Raw genomic sequence first — 20,484 nt, 5'->3', positions numbered from 1 at the left:
AAAAGCGAGAAATTAATTTCTCAGTCTCCTCCGCAGTTGTGCTGGGATTCTCCCATACAAGAGGATCGGAGCACAGACACTCTGCTCCCATTCGCAGCAGAGCTCGTGTATTTGATGTGGTACGCTAGTGTGACTCCAGCCTTTCTCTTGTGAAAATTAGAAATGAATACAGTATTTTCATTGAGAGAAATGGAACTTTTCATTTTCATGACCCAATGTTATAAAATGTTGTGAAGCACATGCTCACAACACTCTTAAGATTAGTTCCTTGAGGGAAGTACTGTATTTTCTGGCGTATAAGACGACTTTTTAACCCCTGAAAATGTTCTTAAAAGTCGGGGGTCGTCTTATGCGCCGGGTGTCGTCTTGTACGCCGGGTGCAGACACCAATGTGTATATGGTGGGTGGGGGGAGGGGGGGGGGTTGGTTCCAATGACGAAGAGGGGGCGTTTCACAGGAAAGTGAGTGGAGTATCCCCCATTACCTCATTGTAGCTGCAGTGTGGGGTCTCTGTGCTGGGGAGCGGCAGCGGTTGCTCTTTGTGCCGCAAGGGTGCTGTGCTGTGGGGCGGTGGCTCCTCTTCGTGCAGCGTTGGGGCTCTGTGCTGTGGGGCGGCGTATCTTCATGCAGAGTCGGGGCTCCTCCGGCATTTCCCAATTCCTCAAAGCCCGGAGGCCCCGGCAGCTCCATTGCTGCGATGCGGTGGCCTCCGGGATAAAGGCCGCTGGGGACAGCGCATGCTCAGATTCAGATCTCGTCCCGAGATCTCGGGAGACAAGATCTGAATCTGAGCATGCGCCGCCCCCAGCGGCCATTTTCCCGGAGGCCACCGCATTGCAGCAATGGAGCTGCAGTGGCCTCCGGGCTTTGAGGAAATGCCGGAGGAGCCCCGACTCTGCACGAAGATACACCGCCGCTGCCCCACAGCACAGAGCCCCGACGCTGCACGAAGATATGCTGCCACCCCACAGCACAGCACCCACGCAGCACAAAGAGGAGCAGCCGCCGCTCCCCAGCACAGAGACCCCACGCTGCAGCTACAATGAGGTAATGGGGGATACTCCACTCACACTTTCCTGTGAGACACCCCCTCTTTGTCATCGGGACCACTCCCCCCCCCCCCCCCCCCCCCTCAAAAGGCACATTAGTCTCCGGCCCTATAAGACAACACATGGCATATAAGAAGACCCCCGACTTTTAAGAAGATTTTATATTTTAACTGGAAAAGTTGGGGGGTCGTCTTATACGCCCAGTCGTCTTATACGCCGGAAAATACGGTAGTTTCTAAAGTGGGGTCAATTGTTGGGGGGGTTTCCGATATTTTGGCATCTTGGGGGCTGAAAGCGAAAACAAAAAGACTCCTTTAAAATATAATTTTTATTAAAAAGTTTAAAAGATTTGCAAGGTTAGGTTAGCAAGATATAGGGTCTACCACCAAGGGAGGAAAAATAAAATCACAAAATGTATGGGTATATGCCCTAGAATTCCTTCATGGATTCCCTACCTGTTAGTAGAGGTTGGCACCTTTAGTTTCTGCGATATGGTGCCCCCATTCGTCAGCGGCTAGCTCTGATTACCCTGATGTACCCTTAACCTAATGGGTAGTAAAAACAATCAAATAACACAGTTGTGTTTTAAAAAACAAAAACAAAAAAAAAACAGCCAAATGATTAATCTTGAAACTAATGCAGCGTCACAAAAATAGGTTATCCAGCCAAAGCACACATAGCTAAACTTGTGTGGATTGGTATAGTTCGCATACTCTGTGGGTAGCAAGTGGTTATATAACCTCCTTCCTAAATACTAGGAGGTGCGTGTGAAGTATTGGCCACTAGCCTATTAATGGGGTTGGGGGCAGAGGGTATGAACACCATATAATAAATGTGTCTACAGGAGGTTATGGGGATCAAGCAAAGGCATTCTAGGAAAACCGCAACCTAGAAATATACCAGGGATGCAGTCATATGAATGAATTAGCCTCTTATGAAGCATAAATATAGCCCAATAAGCGTGTCAGTTCAGTCTCCACTGCATTATTAAGCCAGAGAGAAAGGAGAAAAGAAACCATATGAGTATATGTGGGGAATATAATAACAGACCCCCACTACATGCAGATGACCCAGATATGTGAATGTCCCAATATGCAAATGATAGGGGAAGAAAGTCTTATTCAGCAGTCAAACAGTTAATATCACCCAAAAAATTTTGTTAACACTTAAAGGGTAAGATAAAATATATATATATATATATATGTGTGTGTGTAACTTTTTGGTGAACCCCAGTGATAACAAATAAGTTGAGTGGAAACCACTCACATGAATAGCAGATACCAATCACCAGAGTTATAGACCAATTACCAAGAAAATAGTGGCACAGGATATAAGTTTTATAAAATATTACTTTATTTGCAATGGTAACAGCATATTTAATATTTTATGTGCACATGTTGGAGAGCATAAAACAATATGATGGGTGACATATATAAAAGGGATCACCAATATATATAAAAGCCAAAATAGGCATGAGTTGTACCATTTAAGGAAGGGTTAATCTCAGGACTCCTATAGAAAAAGTATAAAATACTGTGTATCACAAGTGATAAACATATATGAAATGTGTAAACCCAAAGTATGGGGTTAAAAATATATTACCCATGATGAAGGCCGTAGGCTATATGCCTGTGCAAACAGTGCAATGTGCAAAAAATGAAGCCAAGATAAAGTGCTAGGGATAAAAAGTACAGTAACAAGAAAATATCTGAGTGCCTGTACCTTTATGGAGTCACCGAATCCAAACAATGCGCACCCCTTCATCATGGGTAATATATTTTTAACCCCATACTTCTATAGGAGTCCTGAGATTAACCCTTCCTTAAATGGTACACCTCATGCCTATTTTGGCTTTTATATATTGGTGATCCCTTTTATATATGTCACCCATTATATTGTTTTTATGCTCTCCAACATGTGCACATAAAATATTAAATATGTTGTTACCATTGCAAATAAAGTAATATTTTATAAAAACATATATCCTGTGCCACTAATTTCTTGGTAATTGGTCTATAACTCTGGTGATTGGTATCCGTTAATATCACCAGTATTGACATACAATCATCTAAGTAGAGGTAAGTAATGATAAACTCCTCTGTGATGCATATTAGGCATATGAAAGTTCTTATAAAGCCAGTCCAATTTGCTGGGTAACACTTTCAATGTCCGAATGTTTTTTCCCCCAGAAACACTGGGGTTCATCAGGGGATCACTGGTTCAGTTCTATGGCCACAAACCGTGGTGTGTGCTAAAGGATATGCTTACCGCCGGATTTTAAAAGAAAATCCAGGGACCAATTTGCAGAAGAAAATGAGTTGTGGAAGGGAGATGCGTTCCATAAGAGCCGGAAATGACATCACCCCAGATACTAAAGAGAAAGTAATGGAACGCAAGACGCGTTCCACCCTGGGTGCAGCGCGCAGGAAGTGACGTCTTTTCCTGTCTTGGGGCGCTGGCATATAGAGGTGGAACGCAGTGAGCTTTCCACATGCCGAGTACCGGAAGTGCCCTCCCGATACAGCGTGTCACGGTGGAGCCCTGACTGTGTTGCACTTTTCTATGTGGAGCGCCTCCTGCTTTCCTTTGATGCGCTGTTATATTTTAAGGGATCTTTTTGATTTAGATTTTTACTTGATAGGGACTTCTACCTATAGTTTTTTTCCTTGGTTTAAACACCTTGGGGCTGAACAGATGCGAGATGATGTCTGCAATCTATTCCAATCAAAATTGTGCCCAAAAAGAGTTGTATCTGGCCACATACGGGGTATATGGAGAAAATGCCCAGCAAATTGGTGAATATTCTCTTGTCACTCTTCTGAATCTGAAATTTTGGGGGCTAGAGCAAAAAAAATTTTTTTTTTTTTCTTGGGGGGGGGGGGGGAATTTTTCATTCAAAAATGGGGTCTCTTACGGGGGGAAGGAGGGGTGTTTCTGCTGTTTTTGCATGTAAGGGGCTCTTCAAATGCGATATGGTGCCTGTACTTCGCTCCAACCAAAGGAATGCTTCACAATTCCAATAACGCTCCTTCCCTTCTGAGCCTGGCTATGTTCCCAAACAGTAGTTTATGGCCACATATGGGGTATCTGTGTGCCCAGGAGAAATTGAACAACAAATTGAATTTTTGTTGTTTATTAATTATTTTTAATGGTATAACTGTTTTAAAGGCTAAAAATTCTGTTGCAAAAATTTATACAATTTCCAATTTTTTCATAAACGCAAATTCCATCCTCCTAAATTTACCGCTAACATTAAGTACCTTCTGTCACAACCAGACAGACTCAGAATCACTGAGTTATGTAGAAGTGTTCCAGAGTTATTACCACAAAGTGATAATAGTCAATTTTGATAAATTTGGCCTGGTCCCAAAGGTTAAAATTGGCTTCGTGGAGAAGAGGTTAATGCCAGTAAAATGTTTAACAGTATTTATAAGATCTTTGCTGATCTTGCCAAGCAGACCTCTAAATGTATGTCTTTTGAAGAACCTGAAAGAGTGGAGCTGCTACTTTCATTATTGTAAATGTAAATTATAAGTGTTTCAGTTTGACATTCTATCCATTGAAGTAAAACAAATGTATATTTTTACCAGGGTGGATTAACGATGGGTCCGATGCAGCCTACTGCGATGACTTTTGTTGGACAAGCTGGATTTATAAGAATGGCACCTCCAGGTCCAGCCTACACTACTGACATGCAGAAGCAATTTGTTGAAGAGCAACAGTAAGTTAATATAAAACACGAAGACTCAAATTTCTGCATGTGTAATTTGAAGTGGCCATAAAATATCTTTTACCTGATTCTTTTTACAAATTTGCAGTTAAAGGGTTTGTCTGACAGTACTTTTTTTTATTTTATTTTAAAAATTATTAACTGGTACATACTCGCGTTCCACTCCTCTTGCGGATCTGACACAGGCCGCTCCAAATGTCTATTCCGACTTTGGAAGCTGTGTCTCCCATTTGGAATTTCCGACATCTCTGCACTTTGTAATTGGCTGCAGTGATCAGGTGTTTAGAAGTACACATCATGTTTCTCCGACACCGCTGTCTGTGTTGTATCTGTGGGGGTGCTGGAAGGTGGATATGCCTTCAATCCAGGGATGAAAAAAAAAAATCCTGTCCACCTCTCAAGCACACATCCAATTGTAATTTGAGAAGTCAGTGCTGCTGGAAGTAGTTTGCAGTTAAATATTAGAGAAACTTAACCTGTTTCACTGGCTTTCACCCGCTTGGACCTTTGGCCTGGACCTTTGGCCATGCAGTTCTGTAACTTCTTAAAATTCCAGAGTTTGAACAAGCAACTTCTTCTATAAGAAAACCATAGTAAATGACAAATTACTTCTAGAAAACGTGTTGATTAAGGTACCGTCACACTCAGAGACGCTGCAGCGATATAAGACAACGAGCCGATCGCTGCAGCGTCGCTGTTTAGGTCGCTGTAGAGTCGTCAAACACGGCAACACCAGAACGATGCAGGAGCGATCCAGTGACGTAACGGTGACTCACTTAGCGTTCTCGCTGGTTGTTAGCTCCATGTAAAAACATTGCTGGCATCGTTGCTTTTGCTGTCAAACATGACGATACACGCCGATCTGACGACGAAATAAAGTTCTGGACTTCTAGCTCCGACCAGCGAAGGCACAGCGGGATCCTGATCGCTGCTGCGTGTCAAACACAACAAGATCGCTATCCAGGACGCTGCAACGTCACGGATCGTTGTCTTTCTAGTTGTAAAGTTGCTGAGTGTGAAGGTACGTTTAGAATGAGTCTCGTAGCAAAGGATTTATACTGGTGGAAGCCTGTGAAAGTGTCATGGAGCATTCTGTATTTTGGTTGTCTGTCACTTATCTCAAAATCACAGAAGCCAAAACTTTATGGCCCTGATTTATAAAACCGTTTTCACCAAAATTTGTGCGTAAAACTGTATGAAACATCACAATTTTTTTAACAACTTATAGCTGTACAGAAATTTTTCAATTTTGTCATTTTTAATCCAGTTCTATTCATCTTCAACAACTTTTTTGAAAAGTGGGAATAACTTGGCAAGAAGTGGTGATGCTTAGCGAATAAATTCATAATCATTTGCACCACAAAAGTGGGATCCCCAAAATTGTACTGACCCAAAGAATGAAATTGACTTCTCACTTATACTGCTGTTCCGAAACTTGAAATAAAACTTGGTTCGCATTTATCTTGTACAGTATGGTGAGCATTTTACATCATGATTTCTGACCGAATCTCCAAAAAACAGGATCCTGATGAACCCAATAACAGATCAATTCACTGTAATGAGTCAGATGGAGTTATTTTGAATTCTGTCCGACCCCTGTCCTGTTTTTTTAGGGATACACTAAATCTTGATCAACTATATCTATGCCATAAACCTAAAAAAGCAGTCACTACAAGAACAGATGCTAGACAGTCTAAAGCGACTCCGTCTAACTTATTATAGTGAGAAGTTCCATCAGAGGTTTGAGACCTGTTTTCCAGGCTGTCCCTCCTGACAGCAACACCAGGAGGTTGTCCTTCATATCCTTGATAGGGACAGGAAACGCAGAAGAGGTGAAATAGCCCCTCCCCACCTCCACCCTTCAGTGTTTTTCCTGTCCCTATCAGGGACAGAAGCAGGAGAGGAGCACGAATGTGCGAAGATCAAATACTTGACTGGAAGCTCCATTCCTCCATTGAGGGCTCTGGGGCAGTGGGCGATGATGTAAGCCCACAATACTTCTCAAGAGAGGTCCCACAGCGGTCGGTTGAGCTGTGCTCTCCCGACGTCAGCCTCATTCCCTGGAGGACCCTGGGCCGCAGCTGCTGCGCGGTGGCCTCTGTGGGGGTGGCTGCGACACTTGTTCTCCGTTGTGCGGCGTGCCACGAACATGTGGCAGAGATGATGGTGCCGCTTGCCGGGTCGGCGTCTCCCTCCATTCCGGCGCGCCATGACACCATATGTTGCACGGGTGACGATTTCCGGAGGCGGCGCCTTGTACTGCAGGCCATTCAGCGCTCCTGGAGGGGGCGTGGCTTCAAGACAGCCGGTCTGGCCAGCGTGCGTTCCACGGGGCGCATGCACTGTCTGAAGGGACACCTGCAAGATTATGATGGGCAGCAGCTGAGATCAGAAGGAGGACGAATCAGATGTCTTGAAGCTGGGTAAGACTGACTACTTACGACAGAGAGATGACGGCACACACTGACTTAGTAAGATGGAGAGTGTTGGCCGTCCTGACGTTCAGTCCTTAGAATCATCCCTGATCACGTGAGTTGGCTATAATAAGGTATTTTTCCGTATTTTTCCTAGGAAAAGAAGACGACTAAGTGATCCATGACAGCAGTCAAGAGGAAATCTAATAAATGTCCTTTATGCGCCACAAGACTTCCAGAGGCATACGACAAGAAATTGTGCGAGACATGCATCGCCAAACTGCTCAAACAGGAACAAACATACTTATTGGCTTATATACGGACCATGATCAGAGAGGAGGTTCAGGCTAGTGTCGCTACTGTTGAACCGCCCCAATCTTTCTCCCCTAAAAGACCCAGATGGAACTTGGACCCAAGCTTCGAGAAAGGGGAAGTCTTGGGCTACTCTGACCCAGACTCAGCTGAAGGCGAGACCTCCTCAATATTTCTTTCTGGAGATCGGAAAAGATACTTATTTTCGTCTGAGGACATGGACACCCTGCTCTAAGCAGTCCGGAACACAATGAAAGTTGAGGAATCTACGAAGCCATTGACAGTCCAAGGTGAGACGTTTGGCGGCCTGAGAGCCCGTAGAAATAGGGTATTTATTCGAACTCTCATGACAGCACCACGAGAGAGGGGATCAGCCCCTTAGGAACAGGAAACCCACAGATACAAAAGGGCGGCACCTCTCCCACGTATCAGTTGGTTTCCTGTTCCTAAAGGGATGGGATCCTACAGAATTTACAAAAGGATCCCAGGCCGGCTGGCCGACTCTGGTAGCGGGGGGGGGGGGGGTCTCGGCCGGTGCGGAGATCCTAGAGATGTCACGGTGGTCTGGCCATGGCTGCACGGCGGTGACATTTCGGCAGGGAGCGGTCGCCAGTGGTGTCCTGTCTCCGAGACCAGCGCTAGGTGAGTATGTCCCCTGGGTCTCCTCCTCCTGGTAGGATGGTGTGGCTGGGGGCTCTGTCTGCAGCAGCGGCAACATTTGGTGGCGCCACCCGGTGTGCTGTGGGTTAGCCCGGCGTCCCACGCTGCTCTATGCGCCGACAGGAAGCGCTGGGAGCCGGGGTGACGTCGGGGGCAGAGCCGGCAGTCACTTCCGGGTTTTCGGGGTCCCGCGCATGCGCGGTGCATCCAAGATGGCGGCGCCCACCGGTAATTGCACGTTCACTTGCAATCAGACCCCGGAGACTACCTCCTGCACCTGGGGAGAGGCAGGCAGCAAATCAGGGGAGCGCTTGGCATATCTGCTGACCAGAGGAGGGGTTATATGAAGAACTCCGGATCGTGGTTCCTTGCTTCTGGCCTCATATTGTGAGCATGGAGGACAAGCATGAACAGCAGCCTCAGCTGCTGGAAGAGGTGTCTCAGAAGTCCAAACGAAAGGAACGTGACAGAAGGAGTACTGAATCTGGCCGCAAAGGCTCCTCCAGACAGGGGTCTGGAGCATCAGCCAGGAAGAATCCCCCTCATATTCCGGTATCTTTTCTTTGGGCAGCCGCTGGTAAGTGATCTTCATGAAAGTTCACCCAGTGACGTGATTCCCCCTCATATGTTTTATTATAGGGGAAGAAATGCATCAGTAAGGTGAAACACAGAGAATGCGCCATCTGCGGGATTCCCTTACCTGATTCGTGCCCTAAAAAACTATGTGCCCCCTGTATCCAGCAGACGGTGAGGTCTCAGGAAGGGGGAGGGGGTGAGAGCATTATATCTACTTAGATTAGATTGCCTTACTTGCCCCCTCAGGTAGCAGAAGAATCCCTTACTATGGCCGCAAGCCTGAAAGAGGTGGTCAGGATGGAAGTCAAACAATCCATAAAGTGCCTATCTCAAGCGGGAAGTTCTAAATATAAAGCTCCATTGTTATCTAATTCTTCAGCGGATGAGGATAGGGATGAAATTTTCTCCGGTTCAGCTGCATCATCCTCTTCCTCGGGCAAAGACCCCGCTTGCTTCTGTCTACCCCTTGAGAGGATAGATAAGTTTTAAAGCAGTCAGAGGAACAATGGGCATGTCAGAACCCAAACCCCAACTTTCCAAGGAGGAAATTATGTTTAGTGGATTGGAGCAAAAGAAACGTAGAGTTTTTCCGCTCAATAAAAAAATTCAAGAACTTATTAGTAAGGAGTGGAAGAAGCCTGAGAAAAAAGGTTCCTTACCACCAGCACACAAACGCAGGTATCCCTTTGATGACCCGGCAGTCATCAATTGGGAAAAAGCCCCTAAGTTGGATGCGGCAATAGGCAAAGTGGCAAAACGGGCCTCTCTCCCCTTTGAGGATATGGGAACCCTTAAGGACCCCCTTGACAGGAAGGCGGACACTTTTCTAAGGGATCCTTAAGACCTGCGGTGGCTTCAACCTGTACAGCCAGATCAATGATGGTTTGGCTGGATCAGTTAGGCTGCCGTCACACTAGCAGTATTTGGTCAGTATTTTACATCAGTATTTGTAAGCCAAAACCAGGAGTGGAACAAATAGAGGAAAAGTATAATAGAAACATATGCACCACTTCTGCATTTATCACCCACTCCTGGTTTTGGCTTACAAATACTGATGTAAAATACTGACCAAATACTGCTAGTGTGACGGCAGCCTTAGAGACCCAGTTGAAAGAGGGAGCTTCTAGGGACTCTGTTCTTACTGCTTTACCGGTGATTCAGGAGGCAGCTGCCTTCTTGTCGGACTCTTCCATTGGCTGTTAAAATGGCTGCTAGAGCAGCAGGACTCTCGAATGCGGCTAGGAGAGCCCTGTGGTTAAAATGCTGGCCAGGTGATATACAAACGAGATCAAAGCTTTGAGCCATTCCGTGCAAAGGAGAATATTTATTTGGTCCCACCATGGATGAACTCCTAGAGAAAGCAGGAGACGACAAAAAGAAGGTCCCTAATCTATTTGGGTCCTATCGTCGTCTCTTCAATAAGAAGAGATTTAATTGGGGAAGAAAGCGTGCCTTTTCACCTGTAAGAGATCGGTCTAGATGGGATGATAGGCGTAGAAGAGGTACAGGATATATGTTCCGTCGTTCTTCAAAGGAGAGAAAGAAGGAGGACAAATGACTAGGAATTCCGGTGGGGGGTAGACTATTGCATTTCTATTCAGAATGGTCAGAGATCACAAATAGTGTTTGGGTACAAAACACTATTTCTCGGGGTCTCAAGCTTGAGTTTATCCGTACCCCACAGGATAATTTTAAATTAACTCCTTTATGTTCATCTCCCCTGGAACAATCTGCTTTAGAAGAAGAGGTGTGGTCTCTTTGTTCTAAAAATGTCCTTATAGAGGTTCCAAAGTCTGATAGAGGAAAGGGATTTTATTCTCCCCTGTTTCTTATTCAGAAGCCTGATAAGACTTATAGATCCATTATAAATCTCAGACATCTTAATAGTTACCTGGTTAAACATACCTTTTAAGATGGAGTCCATCAACTCAACAATAAAGATGCTGCTCAAAAATTGTTTTATGGTAGTAGTAGTTTAAAAGATGCCTATTATCATGTGCCCATTCATTCATTCAACAATTCCTGAGGGTAGCAGTATTAATGGGGGGAGTAGTTCACCATTTTCAGTACAGAGCACTTCCCTTCGGTATAACTTCTGCCTCTAGGGTATTTACAAAAATAATTGCGGAGGTTATGGCACATTTGCGGGAATCTAATATTCTTATTGTTCCCTACCTTGATGATTTCCTCATAGCAGGGAACTCAGTGGAACACTGTTTGTCTAAATTAGAGGTAACTAGAGTTAAATTGGAACACCTGGGCTGGATCATTAATTATGGGTTGCAGCCCCTAAAAATTCAAAAGTTTTTAGTGTTGTTATTAGATTCAACTACACAAGTGTCTCCTTCCAGAAAATAAATTAAATCAGATTCAGCATCAGGCATTAAAGGCGATTAATACACCCTCTATGACCGTTCGGCAAGCTATGTCCCTGCTGGGGTTCCTCACATCATGCATCCCACCGGTAAAATGGGCACAATTTCATTCTAGACCCCTTCAGAAAGATGTTTTGATTAATGACAAAATCTTGAGGGGTGTATTAGGGGAAAAAATAACTTTGAAACCAACAACTCTTGAATCCCTAAAGTGGTGGCTGGATAGGGATAATTTGTCGGCAGGAGTTCCCTGGATAATAGATATACCCCGGGTGATAACTACGGATGCTAGCTCCTCAGGGTGGGGGGGCTCACATGAATGACATTGTGGTTCAGGGACAATGGGAACCATACACAACGTCTTCATCCAATCAAAGGGAATTATTGGCAGTTGAGTTGGCAGTTAAAAAACTCCTCATGTATCTGCAGGGCCACCACATCAGGATCCTCTCGGACAACCGGGTGGCAGTCGCCTATATAAATCATCAAGGTGGAACGCGTTCTGAGACTCTGATGCAGGTCACAGATCGCCTGTTCCAGATGGCAGAAACAAATTTTCAATCTTTGACTGCTCTCCACATCAGAGGAAAGGAAAATATAAAAGCGGACTTTCTCAGCCGCAATATACTAAGACAAGGGGAATGGTCTCTAAATGGAGACGTCTTCAATCAGATTGTCAGCCGATGGGGTCGGCCAGTGGTGGACCTATTTGCTACAAGAGACAACAAAAAAGTAAAAAACTTTTGTTCTCTGCATCCCAGGGAAAATCCGCTGGCAGTGGATGCATTCCTCATAAAATGGGATTTTACTCTGGCCTACGCCTTCTCACCATTGAACCTGTTACCTCTAGTGGTGAGGAAAATCAGAGAAGATCATGCGAAGGTCATTCTGATTGCTCCTTTCTGGCCCAGGAGAACCTGGTTCGCATGGCTCAGAACAATGTCTGTAGGCGATCCCTGGGTGCTGTCAGACATTCCGAATTTACTTTTCCAGGGGCCGGTATTCAATCCACAAGTGAAGGGACTCCATTTAATGGCATGGAGTTTGAGCCGTCATTATTAAAAAAACAAAGGGTTCTCCTCTAATTTGGTAGATACTCTTTTAAAAAGTAAGAAGCAGATAACAAGAATCTACTCTAGAACCTGGAGAAAGTTCCTGAGATTTTAACATCAATGAAGCAGTACCGATATGCCAAATATTAGAATGTCTGCAGAGGGGGTTAGAGTTAAATCTCTCTACAAGCACACTGAGTACAGGTGTCAGCTCTTGGTGCCCTGTTCTCGTGTAATATTGCCAATAATTATTGGGTGTCGAGATTCATTAAGGTAGTCAGTAGAGCTAGACCGTTACATAAAAATAAAATGGTACCGTGGGACTAGTCCTTTCTTCTCTAACAAAAGACCCCTTTGAGCCCTTAAATGAAGCCTCAATCAAAATGTTCTCTCAAAAAAGCTTTTCTGATGGCTCTAACATCGGCTCGCAGAATAGGAGACATCCAGGAGCTTTCTAGACTTCCCCCGTATATGGAATTTTTACAGGATAGTTATCCTCAGGCCAGACCCAGCCTACTTACCAAAGGTAGCATCCCAGTTTCACAGATCGCAGGAGATAGTTTTACCTTCATTTATCCCTAATCCTTCTAACCCTAAAGAAAATGAACTCCATACATTAGATGTCTGGTGATGCCTTTTACAATATATATCAGTTACTAATAACTGGAAGAAAGATAATGCACTATTCCCATCCTTTCAAGGTCCTAGGAAGGGGGTTGGAGCGTCAAAATACACACTAGCTAAATGGATTAGGGAGGCTATCTCTCTGGCTTACATGGCAGGTGGGGGTCCGGCTCCACAGAATCTGAGGGCGCATTCCACCCGAGCCATGGCATCATCCTGGGCGGAAAGGTCTGGAGTGTCAATCGACCAGATATGTAAGGCGGCCACATGGTCATCCCCTTCCACCTTTTTTAAACACTATCGGTTGGACTTGGAGTTCTCCTCAGATCTCCCCTTCGGGTTAAGGGTGCTGCAGGCTGTGGTCCCTTCCTAAAATGGCTTACATCTCTGTAAATCTCTCGTGGTGCTGTCATGGGAGTCCGAATAAAGCATTAAGCTACTCACCGGTAGCGGCATTTTTCGGAGGCCCATGACGGCACCCTTACTTCCCTCCCTTTTTCACGTGGGGGTTGCACTGTCATGATATGTACTTTTGCCCTGTCCTGTATTTGAATAATACGCCGTTTGATGTATGTAACTGTTCTCTGGTTTCTATTAGCTGTAATTTATGTATTCTCTTGTGCTGGGAGTTCACCTGTAACAATATGTCTCCTTCCCCCAATACTTGCAGCCCTAAGCTCTAATGTAATTAAGCTTTGTCAACATCACTAGTGGAGGAATAGCCATTCTTCCTCACAGCAGGTGGCTAGTCAAATGTACATACTACATAGATTAAGCGGAGCCCACCAGTCTAGAATCTTCTGGTGGACCCAACCATTGAATAGAAGGTGTGACCCCTACCCCCCTTCATGGTGCGGATCCCAGGAACTCAGACAATCCATTCTTATTTTGAGATCAGATGTGAGTTGATCCTTGAAGGAGAAGGAGTGGGGATTCTTAGCTGAGGCAAGACCCCACGCCCATCTAGGACTGTGGAAGCGAACGGGGCGAGACTTGAGCTGAAGACATATCTCGTCGTTCGTGAGATTGTTTTGGGATCCCTTGGACTAATTGTGGACTATTGCTTTGTTACCTGGCACAAGGATTATCGGGAGGTGCCCCCGAACCTGTTCCATTGGACTAATTGTGGACTCTGTAGATCTACCTGCATGTGTTGTTCCAGCGTTCTTGATAATAAATCTGTTGAATCATCCCTCGGCCTGTTGTCCCTTCTTGCTCTGCCGTACACCCCGTCACATGCACTTCCTTAGAATGTGTAAAAAAAAAAAAAAAAAAAAAAAAAAAAGGGTCTCACGTGTGATATCTGGATTGTTACTTTATTAAAGATATTGTATTTAACTGTATATAATGTTGTGTTTGCTTGTCATTAACTGCGGTAGTCCTCTCAGGCTCTGTAATACAACTGATACGTGGGAGAGGTGCCGCCCTTTTGTATCTGTGGGTTTCCTGTTCCTAAGGGGCGGATCCCCTCTCTCGTTGTGCTGTCATGGCCCTCCGAAAAATGCCGCTACCGGTAAGTAGCTTAATGCTTTCCTATGAATAACCACATAACAGCGATGATACTAGAAGAATGGGAAGATGTGGGGAAAAAGCTCGTAGTCCCAAGGGACTTCACATTCCGCCTTCCCTTTAATCCAGAGGATACTAAGACGTGGGAATCCGTTTCGAAAATTGATGTACCGGTAGCCAGAGTATCAAAAAAAAAAATAGCCATTCCATTCAAAGATTCTTCAGGCCTTAAGGACCTGATGGACAAAAGACCAGAGGACCTCCTTAAAAAATCGTGGGAAGCATCAGCAGCAATTATGAAAGCTAACGTAGCTGCGACTTTCAGTAGCCAGATCAATGATTATCTGGGTAGAGGAGCTGGAAGCTCAGATCAAAAACAGAATCCCCAGAGAAGAGATTTTAAAATCCTTACATTGTTGAAGATGGCAACTGACTTCATGGCGGATGCCTCGGCGGAGTCAGTCCGTTTTGCAGCCAGAAGCAATGCATTATCTAATGCAGCAAGGCATGCAGTATTGGTAAGATCGTGGTCAGGAGATACTCAATCTAAAAATAAAGTTTGTTCAATTCCATTTTCTGGCCTCCACATATTCAGTCCAGTGTTGGACGATTTACTGGACAAAGCATCAGACAAGGAAAAAAGGGCTTCCCAGAACAAAATCAAAAGAAAATGCCATCCTTTTGGAGGACCCAATTTCATCCAAGACAGGATTATAGTGGCAAAGGTAAAACCGGAAGGTGGAACTACCCTAAAGGGGGCAGGGGTAGAGGCTCCTTTTGTGACCAAGGGACCGGGTCAGGCAGACAATGACGCCAAGCACATTGGGGGAAGACTTCAACGCTTCTCGAAAGGATGGCGAAACATCACCCAGAACCGTTGGATACTCCGAACAATTGCTTGCGGTTACAGAATAGAGTTTACTCAGATCCCCCCCGCCCCACCCCAGAAGTTACTGCCTGACCCGCAGCCAATCTCCAATGGTCCATCAGAGACTCCTAGAGGACATACAGGAGCTCATACAAATAGAAGCCATAATCCCGGTACCTCTTTCGGAACACTTCCACGGCCACTACTCCAATCTCTTTTCTATAAAAAAGCCAGGAGGAGAGTATTGGACTATAATAAATTTAAAACCACTGAACCAGTGGGTATTTTTCAAGCGTTTCAAGATGGAGACTGTTGTGAATTCTGCTCTTGGGCTCCCTCCGGTGGTTGTAAGTGGCACTTTTGTGAGTTCTGCTCTTGGGCTCCCTCTTGTGGTTTCTAGTGGTATGGCTGCTCCTTGGAGTTAGCTGTCATCAGCTGCCTCCACTTATCGTCTCTTCTGCTCCGCTATTTAAGTCTGGCTCTTTCTTCAGCCTGTGCCACTTGTCAATGTTTCCTGGCTGGATTCACATCTCTGCTTGGATTCTCCTGGTTTCCTGACCAGTTCTGCAAAGATAAGTTCTGGCTTTGCTCATTTCAGTCCACATGTTGTGGACTTATTGTTCTGTGCATTCCATTTTTGTCCAGCTTGTCAGTATGGATTATTTCTGTTAGCTGGAAGCTCTGGGAAGCAGATTTACCCTCCACACCTTTAGTCAGGTGTGGAGATTTTGTAAACTCTGTGTGGATTGTTTTCCAGTTTTTATACTGACCGCACAGTATCCTTTCCTGTCCTATCTATCAAACTAGACTGGCCTCCTATGCTAAAATCTGATTTTATTTCTGCGTATGTTATTTTCCCCTCCTCACCGTCAATATTTGTGGGGGGCTATCTTTCCTTTGGGGATTTTCTCTGAGGCAAGATAGGTTTCCTGTTTCCATCTTTAGGGGAAGTTAATTCTTAGGCTGTGCCGAGGGGTCTAGGGAGCGTCAGGTACCCCCCACAGCTATTAGTTGCGCTGCTAGGTTCAGGGTTTGCGGCCAGTACAGATACCACTTCCTTCAGAGCTTGTCTCATGTTGTTCCTAAACCACCAGATCATAACAGTACAAGTTGCCAAAAATGAATTAAATGCATCTCAAAAGAAGGAAAAGAAAGTTCTGAACCATTTTTTTTTTCTGTGCTTTGGTTTGTCTTTTTTTTTTTTCCTCTTGATATCTGGGTGGTTCAGGATATATGTTTTGGCATGGATGTTCAGGGTTTGTTTTCTCGTGTGGATCAACTTGCTGCAGGAGTACAGAGTATCCAGGACTATGTTGTCCAGATTCCGGCTTTAGAGCCCAGAATTCCTACTCCTGATTTGTTTTTTGGGGACAGATCCAAGTTTTTGAACTTTACAAATAACTGCAAATTGTTTTTGCTTTGAAACCCCGTTATTCTGGTGATCCCATTCAGCAGGTGAAAATCATCATATCCTTGCTGCGTGGTGACCCTCAAGACTGGGCTTTTTCTCTTGAAACAGGGGATCCGGCATTATTGAATGTAGATGCATTTTTTTCAAGCGCTCGGATTATTGTATGACGAACCTAATTCTGTGGATCATGCAGAAAAAACCCTGTTGGCCTTGTGTCAAGGTCAGGAAGCGGCAGAGTTATACTGCCAGAAATTTAGAAAATGGTCTGTGCTCACTAAATGGAATGAAGAGGCTCTGGCTGCTATTTTCAGAAAAGGTCTTTCTGAAACCCTTAAAGATGTTATGGTGGGCATTCCTACGCCTGCCGGTTTGAGCGATTCTATGTCTCTAGCCATTCAGATGGCGAGCGCCATGCTGTGCACCATATGGCAGTATCCTCTGAGCATAGTCCTGAACCTATGCAATGTGATAGGATTTTGACTAGAATAGAACTGCAGGAATTCAGACGTCAGAATAGGCTGTGTTTTTACTGTGGTGATTCGGCTCATGTTATCTCTGATTGCCCTAAGCGTACTAAGAGAGTCACTAGGTCTGTTATCATCAGTACTGTACAGCCTAAATTTCTCTTATCTGTGACCCTGATTTGCTCATTGTCGTCCTTTTCTGTCATGGCATTTGTGGATTCAGGCGCTGCCCTGAACTTAATGGACTTAGAATTCGCCAGGCGCTGTGGTTTTTCCTTGCAGCCTTTGCAGAGCCCTATTCCTTTGAGGGGCATTGATGCTACACCCTTGGCCAAGGATAAACCTCAGTACTGGACACAGATGACTATGTACATGGCTCCTGCACATCAGGAAGATTGCCGTTTTCTGGTGTTGCATAACCTGCATGATGTTGTTGTACTGGGATTTCCATGGTTACAGGAACATAATCCGGTGCTGGATTGGAAAACTATGTCTGTGACTAGTTGGGGTTGTCGAGGAGTACATAGTGACGTTCCTTTGATGTCAATTTCCTCTTCCCCCTCTTCTGAGGTCCCTGAGTTTTTGTTGGATTTCCAGGATGTATTTGATGAGCCCAAGTCCAGTTCCCTTCTTTCACATAGGGACTGTGATTGTGCTATTAACTTGATTCCTGGTTGTAAGATCCCTAAGGGCCGACTTCTCAATCTGTCTGTGCCAGAGCATGCCGCCATGCGGTGCTATGTTAAGGAATCTTTGGAGAAAGGGCATATTCGGCCGTCTTCGTCACCATTGGGAGCGGGTTTCATTTTTGTTGCTAAGAAGGATGGCTCCTTGAGACCCTGTATTGATTATCATCTTCTTAATAAGATCATGGTCAAATTCCAATACCCCTTGCCTTTGCTTACTTATTTATTTGCTCAGATTAAGGGGGCTAGTTGGTTTACTAAGATTGACCTCCGAGGGGCATATAATCTTGTTCGTATTAAACAGGGTGACGAATGGAAAACTGCATTTAATATGCCCGAAGGCCATTTTGAATACCTTGTGATGTCATTTGGGCTCTCTAATGCTCCATCTGTGTTCCAGTCTTTCATGCATGATATTTTCCGCAATTATCTTGATAAATTCATGGTCGTATATTTGGATGATATTTTGATTTTTTCCAATGATTGGGAGTCTCATGTGAAGGATGGTGTTCCAGATCCTTCGTGATAATGCTTTATTTGTGAAGGGGTCTAAGTGCCTATTCGGAGTTCAGAAGGTCTCTTTTTTTGGGTTTTATTTTTTCTCCCTCGTCTATAGAAATGGATCCTGTTAAGGTCCAAGCTATTCATGACTGGATCCAACCCACATCTGTGAAGGGTCTTCAAAAATTTTTGGGCTTTGCTAATTTCTATCGCCGTTTCATTGCCAACTTTTCCAGTGTGGTTAAGCCCCTTACTGATTTGACGAAGAAAGGCGCTGATGAGACGAATTGGTCCTCTGAGGCTGTTAAGGCCTTTCAGGAGCTTAAACGCCGATTTACTTCTGCCCCTGTGTTGCGTCAACCGGATGTTTCTCTTCCTTTTCAGGTTGAGGTCGACGCTTCTGAGATTGGGGCAGGGGCCGTTTTGTCTCAGAGGGAGTCTGATGGTTCTTTGATGAAACCGTGTGCTTTTGTTTTCAGAAATTTTTCGCCTGCGGAACGCAATTATGATGTCGGCAATCGGGAGTTGTTGGCTATGAAGTGGGCGTTTGAGGAGTGGCGACATTGGCTTGAGGGAGCAAAACACCATGTTGTGGTCCTGACCGATCATAAGAATCTGATTTACCTCGAGTCGGCCAAGCGGCTGAATCCTAGACAGGCTCGATGGTCCCTGTTTTTCTCCCGTTTTGATTTTGTGGTCTCGTATCTTCCGGGATCTAAGAATGTTAAGGCTGATGCCCTCTCTAGGAATTTTTCGCCTGATTCTCCTGGAGTCCTGGAGCCGGTTGGCATTCTTAAGGAGGGGGTGATTCTTTCTGCTATCTCCCCTGATTTGCGGTGGGTGCTTCAGGAATTTCAGGCTGATAGGCCTGACCGCTGTCCAGTGGGGAAGCTGTTTGTTCCTGATAGATGGACAAGTAAGGTAATTTCTGAGGTTCATTGTTCAGTGTTGGCTGGTCATCCTGGGATTTTTGGTATCTGAGATTTGGTTGCTAGGTCCTTTTGGTGGCCTTCCTTGTCTCGCGATGTGCGTGCTTTTGTGCAGTCCTGTGGGACTTGCGCCCGGGCCAAGCCTTGCTGTTCCCACGCTAGTGGGTTGCTTTTGCCTTTGTCGGTCCCTGAGAGGCCCTGGACGCATATTTCCATGGATTTTATTTCGGATCTTCCTGTTTCCCAGAAGATGTCTGTTATCTGGGTTGTTTGTGACCGGTTCTCTAAAATGGTCCATCTTGTACCTTTGCCTAAGTTGCCTTCCTCCTCAGATCTGGTTCCTTTGTTTTTTCAGCATGTGGTTCGTTTGCATGGCATTCCGGAGAATATTGTCTGACAGAGGTTCTCAGTTTGTCTCTAGATTTTGGCGGGCCTTTTGTGCTAGGATGGGCATTGATTTGTCTTTTTCTTCGGCGTTTCATCCTCAGACTAATGGCCAAACTGAGCGAACTAATCAGACCTTGGAGACCTATTTGAGATGCTTTGTGTCTGCTGATCAGGATGATTGGGTTTCTTTCTTGCCATTGGCCGAGTTTTCGCTTAATAATCGGGCTAGTTCTCTACTTTGGTTTCACCTTTCTTTTGTAATTTTGGTTTTCATCCTCTTTTTTCTTCTGGGCAGGTTGAGCCTTCTGATTGTCCTGGTGTGGATTCTGTGGTGGACTGGTTGCAGCAGATTTGGACTCATGTGGTGGACAATTTGACGTTGTCTCAGGAAAGGGCTCAACGTTTTACTAACCGCCGTCGGCGTGTTGGTCCCCGGCTTCGTGTGGGGGATTTGGTTTGGTTGTCTTCTCGTCATGTTTCTATGAAGGTTTCTTCTCCTAAGTTTAAGCCTCAGTTTATTGGTCCTTATAAAATTTCTGAAATTATTAATCCGGTGTCTTTTCGTTTGGCTCTTCCTGCCTCTTTTGCCATTCATGATGTTTTCCATAGATTTTTGTTGCGGAGATATGTGGTGCCCGTTGTTCCCTCGGTTGACCCTCCTGCCCCGGTGTTGGTTGAGGGAGAGTTGGAATATGAGGTTGAGAAGATTTTGGATTCTCGTTTTTCGAGGCGGATGCTTCAGTATCTTGTCAAGTGGAAGGGTTATGGCCAGGAGGATAATTCTTGGGTTGTTGCCTCCGATGTCCATGCTACCGATTTGGTTCGTGCTTTTCACTTGGCTCGTCCTGATCGGCCTGGGGGCTCTGGTGAGGGTTCGGTGACCCCTCCTCAAGGGGGAGTACTGTTGTGAATTCTGCTCTTGGGCTCCCTCTTGTTT

At 45.1% G+C, this 20,484-nt stretch overlaps 1 protein-coding gene across 2 annotated transcripts in view; it reads left to right on the top strand.

Annotated features, from left to right (window-relative positions):
* Window positions 1-20,484, top strand: part of SYNRG (synergin gamma) — a 474,426-nt gene that overhangs the window by 91,451 nt on the left and 362,491 nt on the right. For both annotated transcript variants that reach the window (XM_069756583.1, XM_069756584.1), the window contains one exon: window positions 4,640-4,770. In XM_069756583.1, the coding sequence (XP_069612684.1) occupies window positions 4,640-4,770 (131 nt within the window). The remainder of the gene's footprint in view (window positions 1-4,639; window positions 4,771-20,484) is intronic.

The sequence above is a fragment of the Ranitomeya imitator genome, chromosome 3, assembly GCF_032444005.1.
Source record: "Ranitomeya imitator isolate aRanImi1 chromosome 3, aRanImi1.pri, whole genome shotgun sequence".
NCBI lineage: Eukaryota > Metazoa > Chordata > Amphibia > Anura > Dendrobatidae > Ranitomeya > Ranitomeya imitator.
Note: the sequence above shows the minus strand (reverse complement) of the source record. Positions and strands in the feature narration are given on the sequence as shown.